This window comes from Ammospiza caudacuta, chromosome 13 (assembly GCF_027887145.1).
Source record: "Ammospiza caudacuta isolate bAmmCau1 chromosome 13, bAmmCau1.pri, whole genome shotgun sequence".
In the NCBI taxonomy this organism is placed as follows: Eukaryota; Metazoa; Chordata; class Aves; order Passeriformes; family Passerellidae; genus Ammospiza; species Ammospiza caudacuta.
In genome coordinates this window covers 9,815,519-9,833,131 of record NC_080605.1, presented here as the reverse complement: position 1 = coordinate 9,833,131, position 17,613 = coordinate 9,815,519, and the positions used below count along the sequence as shown (strand labels likewise).

Sequence of the window (17,613 nt, the reverse complement as noted above, 5' to 3'; positions counted from 1 at the left end):
TGGAGGAAGCCAGCCTGACTGACACAGTGCCCACGGCTCGACAGCCACAGCAGTGGCTGAATGAGACCATTCCCTCAGCCCCCACTGTCCCAAGCAGCTGAGCAGCAGAGCCCAGTCCTGCTAAAGCAGAGTCCAGTCGAGCTAAAGCAGAGCCCAGTCCTGCTAAACAGAGCCCAACCCTGCTAAACAGAGCCCAGCCCTTCTAAAGCAGAGCCCAGTCCTGCTAAACAGAGCCCAGCCCTTCTAAAGCAGTGTCCAGTCCTGCTAAAGCAATGTCCAGTCCTGCTAAACAGAGCCCAGCCCTGCTAAAGCAGAGCAGCCAGTGAGGTGAAGATCATTCTGACCCATTTTGCTTAAGCAGAGGATAGCAGTTAAGTGTTGCTTTGTGTCTCAACACACTGTATTATACTAACCAGAATAATTGGTTGTATGTTAAAAAATTCCTGGTTTAGACATTCTGGAATTGTGCTATACTTCCACTCTCCTCTGGCTCTTCTTTATTCTTCATTTCACAGGAGAAATTACGCAGGCATGCATGCTCTAATTTCTCTCATCAGGGCGTTACCCATGGCTTCTGCTCCAACTGTTCAAAACTCTGCTCAGCCATCCCAAAGAGCTTCTCTGCCTTGGGCTTATATATTCCTTTGCACACAAAAGGCTATTTGCAACATCACTGAAGATAATTTAAAACAGTGGATATCAAGTACACTCAAAGAAATCATCTAGTGCTCATGCACTACAGTTTGGTTTTGGCAGGATTTCTGAAGGAAGTTTCATTTGCAGAATGATGAAAATCTAAATTATTTAGAAACTCCGTGGATGGTGGGCTGAAGCAAGCAATGAACACACAGGTGACTTGCATCTTCCCAAACTCTATGCTTTAAACTTTAAAGGATATTTGCAACATAGTCCTGCAGCACTAAATGAGCCTTTTGTATCTGAGTTTTCTTTGGATAATTAATTCCTAAAAGACAGTGTTTAATTGCCCCTATCATTTAAAGCCTTAAAAATTGAAGGAAACAAGGAGAAACACTGTAGTATTTCAGGATTGTAATTGTCTTTGGAGAAGAATGTGAAGGAGGAACCTGAGGTATTTTAGCCACTGAAAGTATCAATACTTAAGAATCCAAACTGCATCCATCCCTTCACTCCCAAAAGGAAAGCTACCATTGCACAGGAGAGAGAATAACTTCAGTTTGAAGCCTCCTAAGGAATTTTACTAAGAAAAAGATGGTACTGGTAAATCCTGCCAAAACTTCCTAAGTTTCATGAACTAAACAAAGCTTTATCCCTTAATATTCATGACCTACTTGGTTCTGAAATAGTTTTGAACAACAATTGTATTAAGGCAAAGACACAGAAAGCCCAATCCTCACTCTCCCCCTCACAATTGTATTAGGGAATTCAACACCTACCTAAATTAACCTTCAATTTTAACACTGCTCTTCCACAAGCTTAATAAAATATTTTCTATATTACTATTACCATCTACATATGCTGAATAATGAAGTAGGAACAACAGCAGACACTGTAAAGATCACAAATTATTTTCCCACCTACAAACTCAGGCAAAACCAAACATTAGAGTCCTGAAGGGAACTGTAAATATGAAGCATCTTCTGAGGTCGTTTCCCTACCACCTGGGCCTCCATAGCAGACAAATACTTTTAATATTTCCTGGCTTAAGCTACTGAAAAAAAACCACTTAACTGCATTTGCAGGTAATTTAAAAGGCACTTAAGTTTCATGGTGACTGACACATCAGTCCTCATAAGAATATAAAATTATGCATAATAAAGGAAACAATTTTCAAAAGCCTCAGAGACTTTAACTATCAATTTTTATATCCTTAGTTACTGAACCATACCAATATATTATAGGTCACACAGTAACCATATTTTGAGACACATATGCCCTACAGGAGCTTTAAAATCAAACATCCCAAAACATGTCCCTAATAGCAACTTGACAAAACCAGGAAATCTTAAGCAGCTGGGGTTTTGATATCACACATTTTTTCTCCAGTTCTCCCATTTCAATACAGCTTCACATACCATCTTTTCAGTTTACCTAAAAACAGACATGTAGAAAAAAACAGGTGTTCCACTGCCATAAGATTGCCAAACATCACTAAAAATCAGGATAAAACATCACTAAAAATCAGGATATCCACTGTGCAAAGTTTCTAAGATGAAAATGGAGAATTTCCCTTTGCTGACAGGTAGGCAAATGAGGTTTGTATCTGTCCCTGTCCATTGTAACCCAGGTGTTTGTTACCAGTGCCTGGCTTCCCAGACACAGGGGCTGTTATAACAGGATTACACAAACCAACCTAATCCACCCAGGGCAAGGTTAGCCAAGCTCAATTCCACCACCTTTATCAGTTCAGGCAAAGCAGCCACTTCTCAGAGCTGTGGGGAGCCCAAGGAGGAGCCCAAGCCCCCCAAGATGGCAAAGGGTGGAAAGATGCAAGCAGAACTTCAAAGTGCACAGCTACACCCAGAAAAACACCTCTGGCAACCACCTCTGGTAGCTTTCAGGGTTTACCCAAAACCAGCTTGCCCTTTCTAACTAACATTTGTAATCTGTTGTGAAATTCAAAGAATTGCCTTTTAGGAACAAGGGAGAGCAAAATTTCTACAAATATGTAAATGATTGAGGAACCCCGATCTTATTTCCAGGACTAAAGTCTTTTGGGATTAATGTGATCACACTGATACTGAGTTTTGAAAACATGGAGATAGTTTGCTCACTTCCACCAGTTATGGTGGATTGATTATGCACGTTTCTTCAAATGCTGTGGGAAAAAAAGTCACTAAATTTACACTACAAGACCTACACTTTCTATACTGTGCAAATATTTGAAAGCCTGTTTCTTCCTCCAATCAACACTCACTACCCCCAAATCCCTCAAATTAATGTTGTATTTTTTACCTGTGTTCTGTATTTTACATTAACTTATGGGTTTAACTGCATCATAAAAGGCACTAAAATAGCACTGCTTTATGGAAACAGCATAATGTAGTAGAGACATAAAAATCCTGGACAAAGAAGAAATGTGGACAATTCTTTTTAATTATTTAAACTGGTATCTCTATCTTTCCAGTTTTTTATTTATTTTAGAGACCCTTTGTTTCAATCAGCATGAGAGCTCTCTTTTTTAAACTGATTTGAGCTACTTCTACCTAAAATTCCCAAGCATATTCTTTAGACAGAAGTAATGTAACAGACCCTTTTCCTACCAAGGTAAAAGTGAGCATTTTTTGTCTGTTCATAAATTTCATTGTGTGCTTTGCCTTCCTAAAGTACACTTGGATGTACCAGAATTCTTCCTACAGAAATTTGTCTTTCAAGAGGGGGAAAAATCCTACTGAACTTTAATTATAAATCAGATGCTTCAATTAGTCCTACCACTAAGTGATTTGAAGTGTAACTCGGCAACTAATCCTCTGGCTTTTAAATCCATGCCATATGCATCCTCAGTCTTGCTCTTTATTTTTTGCAGCATTTCCAGCAAAAAACATCAAATGCCAACTGGAAAGACTGTTTTGAGAAATACCCTTACTTCCCACCGCCTTTTTTTTTTTTTTCAATCACACTGTACATAAAAACAATCTAGCTGAATCATTGCATGTGTGGGAATAACCTTCTATTTCTTCCCTGGAAATTATCTCCATAGCATCCCTCCTTCCCATCTCTGTAAGCAAGTGCTGTGAGAGTCTATTGCTTCTCTTCCCTCAGGTGATGGAAGATGCATTTTGCTAACAGAGGAGTGAAAAATAAAAGAGGAACTGTTACCTCAACTGATCTGAAAGAAAAAGTCCTTACAAAACAAGAAGATGAAGAAGGAGAAAAAGGTTTTGTGCAGGAAAAACAAAGTGGGAAGAGCAGCAATGGGAAGAAGCTGATTTATTTCATAATGACAAAGAGTGCAACTCTAGTAATATCTAATTATCTTGAAACACACCAGTAATTCTAACATCTCCTATAAAATACAGCCACCCTGTTTTTCTTTGGCTCACTTGCAAAACAGTGTTAGTCTGCTGGAACAGTTGCACATACAGACTATGCAGTTTGCAAACTCATCATTTAAAATACAGATTAATTTTTTTTTTCAAAGTCTTAAAGTGCAACTATTAGCATGCACTTTGTATATTCTGGAATTACAGCTTCAGGTAAATTCCCAAATATTTAAAACAACAGAGAATTTGAAGGCATCTTTTTCCTACAGTGGGGAATTGGGATTTCCTCAGCCTGCCAATTCCCTTTGCTTAAAAAAGCACTCAGAAAGACCAAACAACAGTTTATAAGTTTGCTTTAAAACAAGAGCTTAACAAGTAAAAGTAGTATCAATAGTGGTTCAATTAATATTAATTAGTTAACCTTTCCCAGTAAAATAGCAACATTTGGGTTTGTGTTAGAACTGTAACAAAAGCTACAACTACCAAATTACTGTAACACACCAATAGCTCTGACCCCCTCTGAATCAGCACAACAGGTATGAGCAGGGAGTTTTAAAACAAATAAAGGTCTATTACATCAGTTTTGCAAATCACACCAGTGGTGTTACCATTAAACCAAACCAGAAGGAAACAGCAGGTCAGGTAATCTGCCTTTCTGTCTGTCTCCATAAAGCCAGGTAGCATAGATCTTTATACAGCTCTAGTATATTGCTTCTGTCTTGTTAGTGTAGTAAATATTACCACATAAACAAACAATCTGTGACCTCCTGATAACTGGCACCACATGCTATCTGGGCAGAGGCGAGACTAACACACTCCCAGCAGACTGATGAGTACTGCTGGAGGATAACAGGCTTGGGAAAAAACCTCCACCTGAAAACTCTGATGGGAGCAAAAAACCTGCAGCAGACCTTTGCCAGCATGTGCACAGCAGCAGGTCACCCAACAGGAAGCCTGGCAAGCCTTGCACAGGATTTTCTCACACACAACAGAGTGGAGAAAACTCTACTTCCACACACACAGTGGGTTCTGCCTGGCAAATATTCTTGTTTATGACTTGATAAATTATTTGACTTGAAAGATTAGTTAAATGAAAGAATGGAGAGCAATGTAATTAACTCCTGTCTCCTTCCATCACAGTAGATTTACACTCTCAATGTCTACTCCAACCAAGTCCACAGCAGTCCCTAGGAAGGAAGGGGCACTACCACGGTGCCAGGCTTACCCTGCTCACCTGGAAGCCAAGGCAAAAGGCAGTTTGGGGTCGGGGCTCCCACCCTCACTTGGCTGCACAGATCAGTTCCGCACCCCGCGCGCGCCCCGCTCACTCCAGAAACCCTCTGCACGTCCATCTGTGAGCAGTTCCAACCTGCTCTGGAACTGCTCAGGAGGCAGGGGAACCAAGAACAGAATAAAACTCTCAACACCTCTCCTTCAGGAACATGGGATCAAACTGAAAATAATCTAATATAAAAATATTAAGTCAAATAACTAGCCACAGTTGCAGTTCGTTAATAACTTTATAGCTCCAGCATAAGAACATTTTCAAATTAAATCTGAAGTGCCAGTATGCCATCTGGAAAGTCAATGCAGATTCCTAAGCCTTTCCAGCATCTTATATTCACAGTCTTTTGGATGTGTGGTTTTTTTAGTTTGTTTGGTTTTGTTTTTTTTTTTTTTTTTTAAGAGAAGGGATTTTTGCACAGCATTGTGGAACATTCAAGGAATACAAAACTGAACCTCAAGTTACTTTGCTACATTTCCTATATCAGAAGTGCTCAGAACTTCTTATGAAAGTATCTAAAGCTATTATTACAATTACAATTAAAACCATAAGGTTGAGTTTGTAGGTTAAATTTCTATTCCCTGAGCAAAATGAAGAATGACCCCAAGTTACTTGTTTTGAAACAAGTTTATCACCCGTTTATTACTTGTTACTTTGGTGACACCCTCCTACAGTACCAATACAAGCTCAGATACCCTGCTGTCATAGTCAGGCAAAATTAAAATCACAGATGCAGCTCCCCCTCTCACTTCTAAATGCTTAAAAGCAACTACAGTGAGTGCACTTTGAGAGAGGAGGAACAATCACATCCACTATGGTAAAGGTGCAAGGAACATTTCAGGTAACTTTTTATTTTGATGAATTGTTACCTTTACAGTAAGGGTGTGCACAGTGAACTATGTTCAGATTAAACAATGCAGTATTCATTTTGAGATTCATGATGTAGTATTATGCTCCCTTAAAGGTATATATTAGAAACTGCTCATATTCTGATTTGTTCTCTTGTCCTCAGATACTCTTATTTGCAAGACAGGATGCACAGGTACCAGAAACACCATGGGCTGGGAACAGTAACACTGCAAAGTATTTTGCAGTCAACAGCCTCCATTTGCTCTGCTTACTGTCACAGGATGGAAAGCTACAAACAATAACAATCAAAAAAGGACACTACCTAAGCAGATTACAGAAAAATGTTTCCCATGGTCACCTCTATCAGCCCAGTGATAAGCACGCGTGCTTAAGAGCTTGCATGTCATGAACTGCAAAAAATGCTTCTTCTTCTAAGATAGGTGACAGATCTCATCCTTCCAAGTACCTGGAGAATTTGGTCCCTGACTAACCCTGAGAATCAAATAATGGGGTTTTATCTTCTTTATTTTCCCTGAAGCTTCACCTAGTACATCTGTCAGAAAACTACCAAGAAATTGTTTAGCAGAGAAGAAAATACGAGAAAATACTGCATTGGAATACTTCCCATGAGTCCAAAATGTTAAAAGAGAAATCCATACTGAAAAATGACTCAGTAAAGATTTCACACAGCTACCTCAAGTGCTGGGATTTGCTTGAACATGAAGACAGAAGAATCAGCACAAGATGGAAAAAAGGGGACTTTTAATGGTCTGACTCAGACCTAGTATCACAAAGGTGACTACTGGAACTCCCTCCAGGATGGGGCATCCCTCACTTGGCACACCTGCTCACACCATCCACATGTGCATTGACACATCTGTGCAGAGAACAACAGAAGCAGCAAATGTAGAGTGAAAGACTGTGCAGAGCTCTCAGAAATATACTCAAGATTCATCTGACTCACTTGCTGGAAACCGTCTCTAAAAATAATTAGAAGATTATGTAGAAGTGTCCTGTGTACCCAAAAAATGAGTAGAAGATGCAGCAGTGAGCAGCTCTAAGAGAGGTATAAGAGGGTCGCTGTGAGCTCCACAAAGAGCAGAATCAATAGCAACTGAAAGAGCACGTTTCAGCATGCCTGCAGCAGGTTTGCTTCAGAGCAGCAAAGGCTGAAGTGAACTATTACAGCATATAACGTTCAGTGACTTGCTGCCTACAGGCAAATACCACACTGCACAAAATACAAGGGAGGAAGTTTGTTAATACAGTTTTTCTCTTCTTTACTCCTGGGTACTTCTATGCCAGGAGCTGACACTGTTACTTACTGGCATTGAAACTTTATCTTTTACCAACTGTGTGTGCCCTGTCACCTTTGTCCAGGTTGTAACAACAGCAGCTTCAGAAGACCACAGGTTAGTTCAAATTTAGACAGAAAACAATGCACACTATGTATAAAGTAATTACAAGAGAGCAAAAGAAGCAGGACTGTACTGTCCTTTCTGCCTCACCTCAAAAACTATCCCACAAGAAGCAATCTAACAGCTTGATGAGGCAAACTTCTCTTCCACCTGATGCTGGAAGCAGAGGTACATGTAAAGAAGCTGCTTAGCTCAATAACAAACTGGTTCTTCAGGGCAAAAATCAACATAAAAATTTTCTCATGTGAGTACCTGCCAAGTATGACTACTACAGTAGTCATTCCCCATGGATGAATGAGTGTAAAATACTGAGGCTGAAGCACAACCAGAAGGCTGAGCATATAGAAGATCCTCAAACATGTGAGTTGAATCACCCAGCTGGAGAGTGTGACAGAACAAAGCAAAAATTAAATAAAATTAACCTTAGGACCTAATTTTTTCAGCCTGACTCAGTACTGTGATCTAAGACTATGATGTGCAATCATGATCATTATTCATTCAGATCAAGACAGTTCCTTCACCTCACTATGTTTAACTCAACACTTTAACTGGCAACTGTGCAAAGCTTGCCAACCAAGAGTGTCTCTGAATACATAAGAGATAAAGCCAGATGCAAGGCACAAGTCCTTCACACCACTTTCAGAAATGATATGCATACTCTAGATTAAAGCCAAAATCTTACTGAGGGATAAGGGGGAGGAATGCAAATGCATAGAAAGGAGTATACTTTTTATAACAACCCTGTTGAAATGAAACAAACAAAAAATCCCTCAAAACCAGAACAAAAACCACTTGCTTTTTGTAGCACACAGGAAAATATAGCTGTTCCTGAAGTAACATAGGAAGTGAACAGCTCTAAAATTAACAGTGAGAATTAAGAAAGCTTAAGAAGTAAGTTATCACACTTCCTCAGTCTAGCTTAAACACAGCATCAAAAGGTCAGGCAGGGTCAACAAGCTTTGATTAAGGACTCTCTGTCTTGAGACCATACACCGTGACTCAAACAGAAAGATCATCACCTTAGTCATCTCTCAAACTACAGCACAACATTGCTGCATGCTGCATTTTAGAAGACATTCAAAGAAAGGCTTATCTATACTTAATATTTGTGACAGGTTAGTGCAAGTTCTTTCAGGTGTTGCTGCATCCATAAACAAAGTAATTGTTAAGAAATCATATGCCACTTTCAATGGGTGCACTTAAATGTAACTGAAAGTGAATCTACACTGAGTCAAGGTCATGAGCCAATGTTGCTAGTCACCTATACACCTCTCACTTATCATAGAATTTCCCTAATTTCCCTGATTTAGAAGCTCTAGAGGATTTTAATATTTGAATTTGTCCCTTGTTATATTCTATTACTTGCAGAATCACAATACTATTTCCTCCATGCTGTCTTAACATCTTCAATACATCTTCAATAGTGTTGGCTATTTCTCCAATAAGAGATCACACTGACAAGACAGAAGAGTGGAGGTGCACAAACACTGACTTTGATTTTATGTCTCTGCTACCATTGCTGTCCAGTAAAAATCCTCAAAAATGCAATGCAAAACAAAAAATTGCACAACGTATGCAATACAGTATGGTGATGCAAAATAAAAAGCCTTCTCAAGGCATTGTAGCAACACTGTGCCTCTTCCACTGAACATCACTTTTGAATAAGTCAGAGGTAGGTGTCATACCATGGAGGATGTTATGATACTGTCAGAGAAGCTGATCTGGAGTGAGGGCTGCCAAATAATCTTAATTGTTACTACAGGAGGAAGAAAATCAACAAATGCTGTTGCATCCCAGCACAAGACAAGCCCAGTCTCAGTGAGGCAGCAGCTCACCCTCACTCTGAACTGCTGTGCCAGAGCTGCCCTCCCACCCATGACCCACCCTGAGAGCTTGGCTGCCCCAAGGGACACCATCTGTGTGGCTCAGTGTCACACAGATTTTGTGACACAGCTCTAAGGGTCAGGAAGACAACCATCAGGGACAGGCAGGATCAGAGGACCAGTACTGAATGCAGCAATACTGACACCTTGACTGCATGACTATGCTACAACACACCAGTATCACCAATACAAAGTTACTGGGAAGATTTATACTGGCTCTAGTGATGTGTAGGAGAGTTTTGTACAAACCTATAAAAAAAAGTTCTGTTCCCTTAATTTATGTCTGTCTCCTGTTTTGATATCTTAAGTTCATAGTATTGCTGGAAAAAAATTCCTGCTGTGTTATCTATTGCTCAAGTTACAAAATGATTAAAGTTCAAACTGCTCCTGCTATAGCTACTTGCAGCCTAGGAAAACATCTGCAGTTCATATCGACTTCAGCAGTTTTCCTCTCTTTTTCTTGGTTATAGAAATATTTCCTTTAGCCCCCATTTCTAGGCAAAGGCACAGAAAGCAATACTCAAATACTCATGACATTCTGAGCTCTCTTTGGCAGTTCGTCCAAAAACATAATTCATAAAGAGAAACACTCATAATTTAAGAATTCCCAGCATGTTCAAATAATAAATTAGCATTCCAACTAAGAACAGCAAGAGCATTTATTTGCTTATATGCAAACCTTACGTATTATGCAAGATTTGCACTGGTTGTGTCGCTCTATCACTACCAGCACAACTCCCTCCCTCAACACAACACCTAAGCTGGCTCTAGGCTGCATCCTGCTCCTGCTGCCAGTTCCAACATCCAGCAAGGAGAGCACAGGAACCACTGTTGTACATCACATACAACATAAACAAAAAGCTTTGAAGCAACAGTCATCTCTGAAATTTTGGCATATCCATGATTTTGGGAGCACATACACCATACTGAAAGATGTATTCAGAACCCCCACATGATGAGATCAATAAAAAGAAATACTAAGTACTCCTATTTTAGCCTATTCTATCATTTTAATAGCAAGTTATGCACACAGCTTCTAAAAACCACATTTAAATTTTCCAAAGTGAATCCCCAAAGTGATAAACAGACTTAACATTCTAATTTTAAATAAATTATTAGAAATGGACAGGAACAAAGTATAATATGGAGATAGCAGAAAAAATACTGAAGGGGAGAGAAAAGCAATAATGTGCTCTCATGATACAGGTCTCCATTTATCTGTGCTTTCTGGGACTGACAACATGATACCTGGCTTCCTAAAACTGACCTTATGCTAACATTTTGACAATTAAAAAGTAACAGCTACAACCCCAACATGGTTTGATATGACACTAATAAAGATTCAGGGTGAACAGGTCCTCCTTCCTCAATGCATACTGCTGCATAAAACACACAGCAGCTCTTGGGAATCAGCAAGCACACAAGAGGGAATGACACACTCTTCCTATTACTTAATATAGACATCTCCATCTACCAAAAAAAAGTCTGCCAAACTTGTGTTCCTTATATAGCCACTCCAAGGTAAATAGGTATCCAAGTCCCAAACAGAAGATATGAATTGGAGAAAACAAGAATTTGTTTTCACAAGAATACATCCACATGCTGTTCCCTTGCACATGCAGAAATCAGCAGCCTCTGAAGTCCTCCTCAAACTTTAAACAAAACGCCAAAATGTTGGCTCTATTCCAAAACCCTGCAACCTCAAGTAATACTGTTATATAATATTCAGCATACATTTCTCAAAAGGTTTCATCAAACTGCCTTCAGTCCACAGCTCCATCCCTAGCAAACCTGTTTCTCTCTCCCAGCCCTTCCAAAAGAAGTCATTTCTTACTACAGGAGGCTGTGGGAAATATCTGGTTTCACTTCCATACAGCACAGCTGACTGCCTCCAAGAGCTGCACAAGCTGTCACAAGGGCACTGCCAGGAGGGTGCTGTGGCATGACTCAGGACGAGACAGAGAGTGGCAGTGGCTCTCATCAGGCGGGCACAGGAAAGGATCTGCACTCCAGTCACATCCCTGCGCTTGCACCTCGCAGCCACGGAGCCAGCACAGAGTGCTGCTCCAGCAGGCTCTCCCAGGAAGCAAGCAGATTTGTGTCTATGGATTTTTCCAAATAACTCCTTTTTACATGTGATGTTCACAGTGCAGCCTGTTTTAATGTACGTGAGTTCACCAAATCCAAAATACGTGCAACTATTCAAACAGGATTACTGTTATTCTAACAGCACACACCTTGCTGTTTCACCAGAAGTCTGTTTGTTTGTTTCACCTTCATTAAGCTTTTGTGTCAAATAACGTAACAGTAAATCAGGCAACAACCCTCCATTTGATTTAAGCACTTAAGAGTATATGATGAAAACCAACACAAATTATTACATTTCCCCCAAGTCAGGCATTCCAGCTGGTTTTACATTTTGCTGGAGGTTCACAGACTTGTTCTGCTCACATCACCCTCAGCTCTTTCTGCCTGTACTCCAGCCCGCATGGAAATCGTGCTCCCATGGCTGATTCCATGCAAGGGCCTGAGCAAACAGAGCCAGGGACATGCAGGGTAAGTTATCACAGGCAGACAGCTGCCTTAACATGGTTCCATGTCCTCTGGTCAGCTCACACCTGGGACAATGGGTTTGTGTCTGCCTTAATGCACTTTGCTTCTTTCAAAAATGAGACTAAAAGATCTGAGAAGCTGACAAACTTCCCATGAAAAACTCATAATGGAATTTCTGTAGCAAAGACTTATGGCTTTAAGCTATTTTCTTCCCTAAAGTAGTTATGGTTTTATTTCATGGTACCCTCTGCAATCCTGGATAACATGCTGAGAATCCTTCTATTAAACAAGCAGAAGTCTGCTCAAGTCTGTGCCAACCACCTCAGCAGTGTGGGAGTGTGTGCACGTCTGTGTGCAACCCCCTCCTGTGGGGGTCACAGGATTCTCTCCCTTTCACGGCAAAGTTTCCATCAAAAAGTGCATTCAGTATTTCAAAATGCAGTTTTCTACCTAATCAATGTTTCTCCTCAGCAGTACACACCACAAATTTATCTCCTTAAACTCACACATTAACTGAGCTCTTGCCTTCAGCTGCAGATTACTGTGAAAACAGCTCCCTACAGAGTCCCAAATCCACATCTCCTTCCTGGGAACTGTCCTTTGGCACAAGAATTGCAAAAACCTACAATAAATAGGCCAAACTTAAGTGCAAGTCTTTATTTTTGGGTTTTGTTGCACTTAAGGTTTCTCGTTTCAGCAGTTCTTTTCTCACATTTTAGCCAGGCTCAACCTAAACTTGGTGAAAGCTGTAAAATAGACACTTCAGTATCCCAAATACTTTTTCTTTCTTTCTAATTGTGACACTACTAACATTATTTACTGCTGCCCTTGGGATACACACACACACACACACACACACACACACACAGAATCCTGTCCAAAACCCCCAACCCACACATCCTCCTTCATCCTTGAGTTTTGCTACTAACTACCCTGCCAAGGCAAACTCAATTTAACTCTTTAAAGGTATGTATTAAGTTAACAGTAACATCATTCTCATGCTGTGAAACTTTTCATTCATATTCTGCATTATCTGCTCTTTTCAGAACTGCTGTCTGATGACAGTCCCCAGAGGATGGGAGACATAGAAGCTGGTGCAAAGCAACCTGCAGGCAGCACTACACAACTGATTTACAGAGATATTTCACAAATCACCATGTTAAGAGTGCCACAACACAGTAGAGTACCTGTCATGCAAACACCTGCATTATTAATAGAACTGCAAGTCTGAGAACTTAGACTAAGGAAAAACACTAAAGATAAGCCAGAATACAATGTACACAACAGCACCATTAACTCCAAGAGAGCAAAAACTCCCTTGTATTGAATGTATTTCAGCACAGGAAAATGTTAGGAATATTGTGCATACTTTGGAAAAAATCTATCTTGAAACCAAACCAAATACTGTTGTGGGTTATTTTTTAATTATTTGACTATCTCTTTATATGTGTATATAGCCTGAGCTAAGAGAGTGTATTTCTCAAACCTGGCAGAAAAAAAAAAAAAGATTTATCTGAACAGCTACTTAGCTTCTAACCAAAATCTCTATTCCAACATGTTTACCTTACCTAAATCTTTAGACAGCTAGTTGCACACTGTTATGCATTTACAAAATCTGTTCAACTAGCTAAAAATATTGGACTGGTTTTCCAGACAGCTGATCAATAAAATTGCATATTCAGAGCTGTTTTTTCACAGCCATGCACACAAGTGACAACCTTGCACTGGAAATGTGAATGCCACATGTCAGCTTTCAACTGTGTTTGCCAGCAAATCTGGTCTCATCTTCATGAAGGTGGGACTGTTCCACAATTCTGTTGTATTCCAAAGAGTCATAGTTTGAAGTGATCAATTTAACAAAATTACAGGATGATACATAGGGAAAAGCACTGACAGCCATTACTACTTTCTCACGATTTGCATAGTAACAATCAGGGAACAAAAAGATACCTGTTAACACACAAGCAATGATACCATAGCAATGCCGGTATCTTTTTTTTCCCATTAACTGTTACAACACAATTTTGGAAATTTACACTGAAAACAACGAATTTAAAATATTTACTTCAGCAACAACCTTATTTTCTAGGTTACAAACCTCTCTATCCATGCTTGCTGCCCAGTGTCTCAAGATGCAGACTGAGAACAGGCAGCTGTTAAAGAGAAGCTTGCAGTGGGCATGGAAGGCAGCACCTCGGTCACACCTCAGCTCCAGGAGGTTTCACCCAGTCCTGCCAGCAGCCAGTCAGTCACACTGCAACCTTCACAGGACCTAGGCATTGTCTAGGCTTTCCTAGGAAGCTTCTGATCCTTTTAGAAATTATTTCCACAATTTTTCATTCAAGATTGTTAGCCAACTGCCTCTAACACTTGTTATAACTCTTTAAAAAAGAAACTTCAGTAATTTAGGAAAAGCAATGAAGGGGTGTTTTTGAGAGACACTCCACCTTGCTCTGCTTTGAATAAAGGAAATAGCTGAAACAGAAGCTCAGCATCATGTAAATATATGCCACAAACTACACAGTCAATACACAGGCAGACTAAGATATATGAGTATGTCTTGATACTGTTAAAAAAAACTTCACAAGGTCCTACCACTTGGAGTTTGAAACTGATTCCACCAAAATTTAACTCTAGCAACACTTTGAATACTTTGGCAAAGTTGTTGTTATTATTGTGATTAATTTCTTGCTGAAGCTCAGTCCTTTTTCACCCCATTATTACTATTACTCTCTTGTTGAAATTTACCCTTTTCCTATATATTCAATACAGAAAAAAAATTTACAAGACAGAGAGAGAGCAAAGCACTTCTAAAAATGTTCCTCAGCCTCCAAGTAAATAAGTTACAAGGCAGAATACAACCAGAGTCCAAAAACTAACTTAAAAAAATTTGTATGTTCTACACACATTACTTTTAAGTTGTGTGAAGAAATTTGCAGAATGTTCCAAGGTACAGTGACTAAAACACTTAAAATAGTACACTTCTGCCGTGTCATTTTATGAATTATTGTAAGCACAGCATAAAGGTAACACAGGAGCTGGCAAGGAAACAGGTAGCCAGAGGTGGTAATAACTAGTCTTCCTAAATGATCAGCAAATTTGAATAGTCATTTTGACAAATTTTACAGAACAGCAATTTCAGAAGGCAAAAAGGCCGTTGCTTTCCTGTGTGAGGGGTCTGAAGGACCCTTAGGTACAAGCTGAGCACATAAAAACTCATGCAACTAAACCACCACTGATTTCTAAAGTGAGGTCTGCCAGGCCTTCAACTCTTACCATACACCTCCGTCATCCAGACCCTGAAGGGTTCAAGGCAAAGGTTATGTTTTGAAAAGCGTGGACTTTACAAAAAAAAAAATCCACAGATGTTACCAAATGGCCTTTATCCAGGGCATCGCCCATATCAAAAGCCATCACTGTGTTCAAAAAAGGGGAGGGCTGAAACCAGTTTTCAGGTAAACAGAAGATAGGTGATTGCCTGCCCTCCGTCTCATGCAATGCCAGCTGATGAGACCTAAGCTAACACAAAAACACTAATGACAAAATATTCAGATCAGCATATGTATTCCATAGCCAGAGATCCACGACAACCACTAATAACCCCACATTAAAAACCACTGCACACTATACATGCATGGAAGTTTATTTCTGAGAGCAGGTGCCTGCCTGCATGCAGACCTTCTCAGTCAGGTCTCAGAAAACACACTCCCCGGGAAATTACCCTGTCTGTGCGCTTTCTTTTGACACCAGCAGATGATTATTGTTTTTTTAAGTTCTAGTCCCTACCACGCATTTGTTCTGCAGGCAGCACAAAGGGTTCGAGGTGAGCTTGACAGCGCTGCAGAGGGCAGGCAGGCCGGCCCTGTGCCTGTGTCTATCCCCTGGTCCTGTGCTTGTGCCCCAGCCCTGTGCCTGTGTCCCGGTCCTGTGCCTGTGTCTGTCCCCTGATCCTGTGCCTGTCCCAACCCTGCGCCTGTCCCCCAGCCCTGTACCTGTCCCTATGTCTGTCCCCAGCCCTGTGCCTGTCCCCAGCCCTGTGCCTGCCCCCGGCCCTGTGCCTGTCCTCTGTACCCCGGCCCTGTGCCTGTCCCCGGCCCTGTGCCTGTCCTCTGTACCCCGGCCCTGTGCCTGTCCCCGGCCCTGTGCCTGTGGCCGCCGCACGTGCGTGAGCGGCGAGGGCAGCACACGGCGCTACAGCAGCGACAACGCCGAGCAGAGCGCGAAGCGGCGCTGACAGCGGAACGCCGTGTCCGAGGAGCCCGGCGGCACCGGCCGGCAGCGTGTAACACGTGCACGGGCGGTGACAGCGGAGGGCCGGCGGGGCCCCGGTCCCTGCGGATAGGCGTGCCCTCCCCATCAGCATGCACACGGGCACCGCCGCCGCACGCGTGTGGCCCCGGCCCCGCGGAGCCTCCGCCCCGGCAGGCGGGACGCTGGGCGCAGGGGCTGCCCCGCACAGGCCGCTCCAGCACCGGCGGGGCGTAGCTGTCACCACGGCCGGGCGACGCCGGCCCGGCACCCACCGCCCGCCGCCCCTGCCCAACCCCGCGGACCCGGCCCGGCTCCCTGCGCCACCCGCCGGGCCCGCGCCGCGCCCCAGGTGCCGCGGCCCAGCGGCCCCTCGGCTGCCGCTGTCCGGCCCCGGCGTGCGGCCCCGGGGCGGGGAAGGACCTCGGCCCCCGCCTCCTCCTCCTCCTTCTTCTCCGGAGGCCGAGCGCGGTCGGGTCCGGCGCCCCCCTGGCCCGCCCCGCGGACGCTCACCCCACGACTCCCTGGCTGTAGTTCCTCTTCTTCCAGGGGGTGCCGGTGTAGAGCGGCTCGGCCAGGCCGGGCTGGGCGCGGGCGGCCGGCTCGTCGGCCGGGGCGGGGGCGCGGCCCAGCAGCAGGCTGTAGTTGAGCCCGAAGGTGCTGGCCTTGTTGTCGCGCTTCCTCTTGTTGCTGGCGGCGGCGGCGGCGGCGGGCGGCGCCCCCCGCGCGGGCCGGGCCCAGGCGGCGGCCCCCGGGGGCGGCGAGGCCTGGCGGTGGCCGCGGCTGTGCGGGTTGTTGGCGCTCTCGAGCGGCAGGAAGTCGGGCGGGGGGTCGGCGCGGGGGGCGCGGTACATGCCGGGCGGGGAGGCCGGGCCGGCCGCGGCGGGGGCGCTCTGCTGCTGCTGCTGCTGCTGTTGCTGCTGCTGCTCCTGCTGCTGCTGCTGCTGCTGGAAGTAGAGGTTGCGGACCCCCTGCGTGGTCTCCCAGATCTGCATCCACAGGCGGTTCGAGGGGCCGAGCTGCTCTGGCTGGAACCAGGCTATCCGGGGATCCATCAAACGGGGACCCACCCCGGCTGATCCGCTCCCCGCGCCGCGCCGGCCGCCGCCGCCGAGACCCTGTCAGCGGGTCCCAGCGCTAATGGCGGCTCCTATGGAAGGGCAGCTCCGCGCCTGCCTGCTCGCTGCTGCCGCCGTCGCTCCACAGCCCCCGCCCCTCCTGGCGAGCGCGGCGAGGCGGGGCCGGGCCGGGAGAGCCGCCGGCACGCGGGCCGCGCGCAGCACGGGGGGCGGCGGCGCCCCGGCCGCTCCCCCGGCGCCCCCGCGCTGCCCCCGGGCCGGGCCGGGCCGCGGAGCGGGGCCCGGGGCCGCCGGCTCCTGTCCCGGCACGGCCGCCGCGCAGCGGCCCCGCGCCCC

At 43.9% G+C, this 17,613-nt stretch overlaps 1 protein-coding gene across 1 annotated transcript in view; it reads right to left on the bottom strand.

Moving 5' to 3' along the window:
- The window catches only part of TENT4B (terminal nucleotidyltransferase 4B), a 39,718-nt gene extending 22,465 nt beyond the window's left edge, over positions 1–17,253 (bottom strand). Inside the window, 3 exon segments of the mRNA XM_058813489.1 lie at positions 16,712–17,084; positions 17,087–17,148; positions 17,150–17,253. Coding sequence (XP_058669472.1) covers positions 16,712–17,084; positions 17,087–17,148; positions 17,150–17,253 — 539 coding nt within the window.
- Between the last annotated feature and the right edge of the window lie 360 nt (positions 17,254–17,613).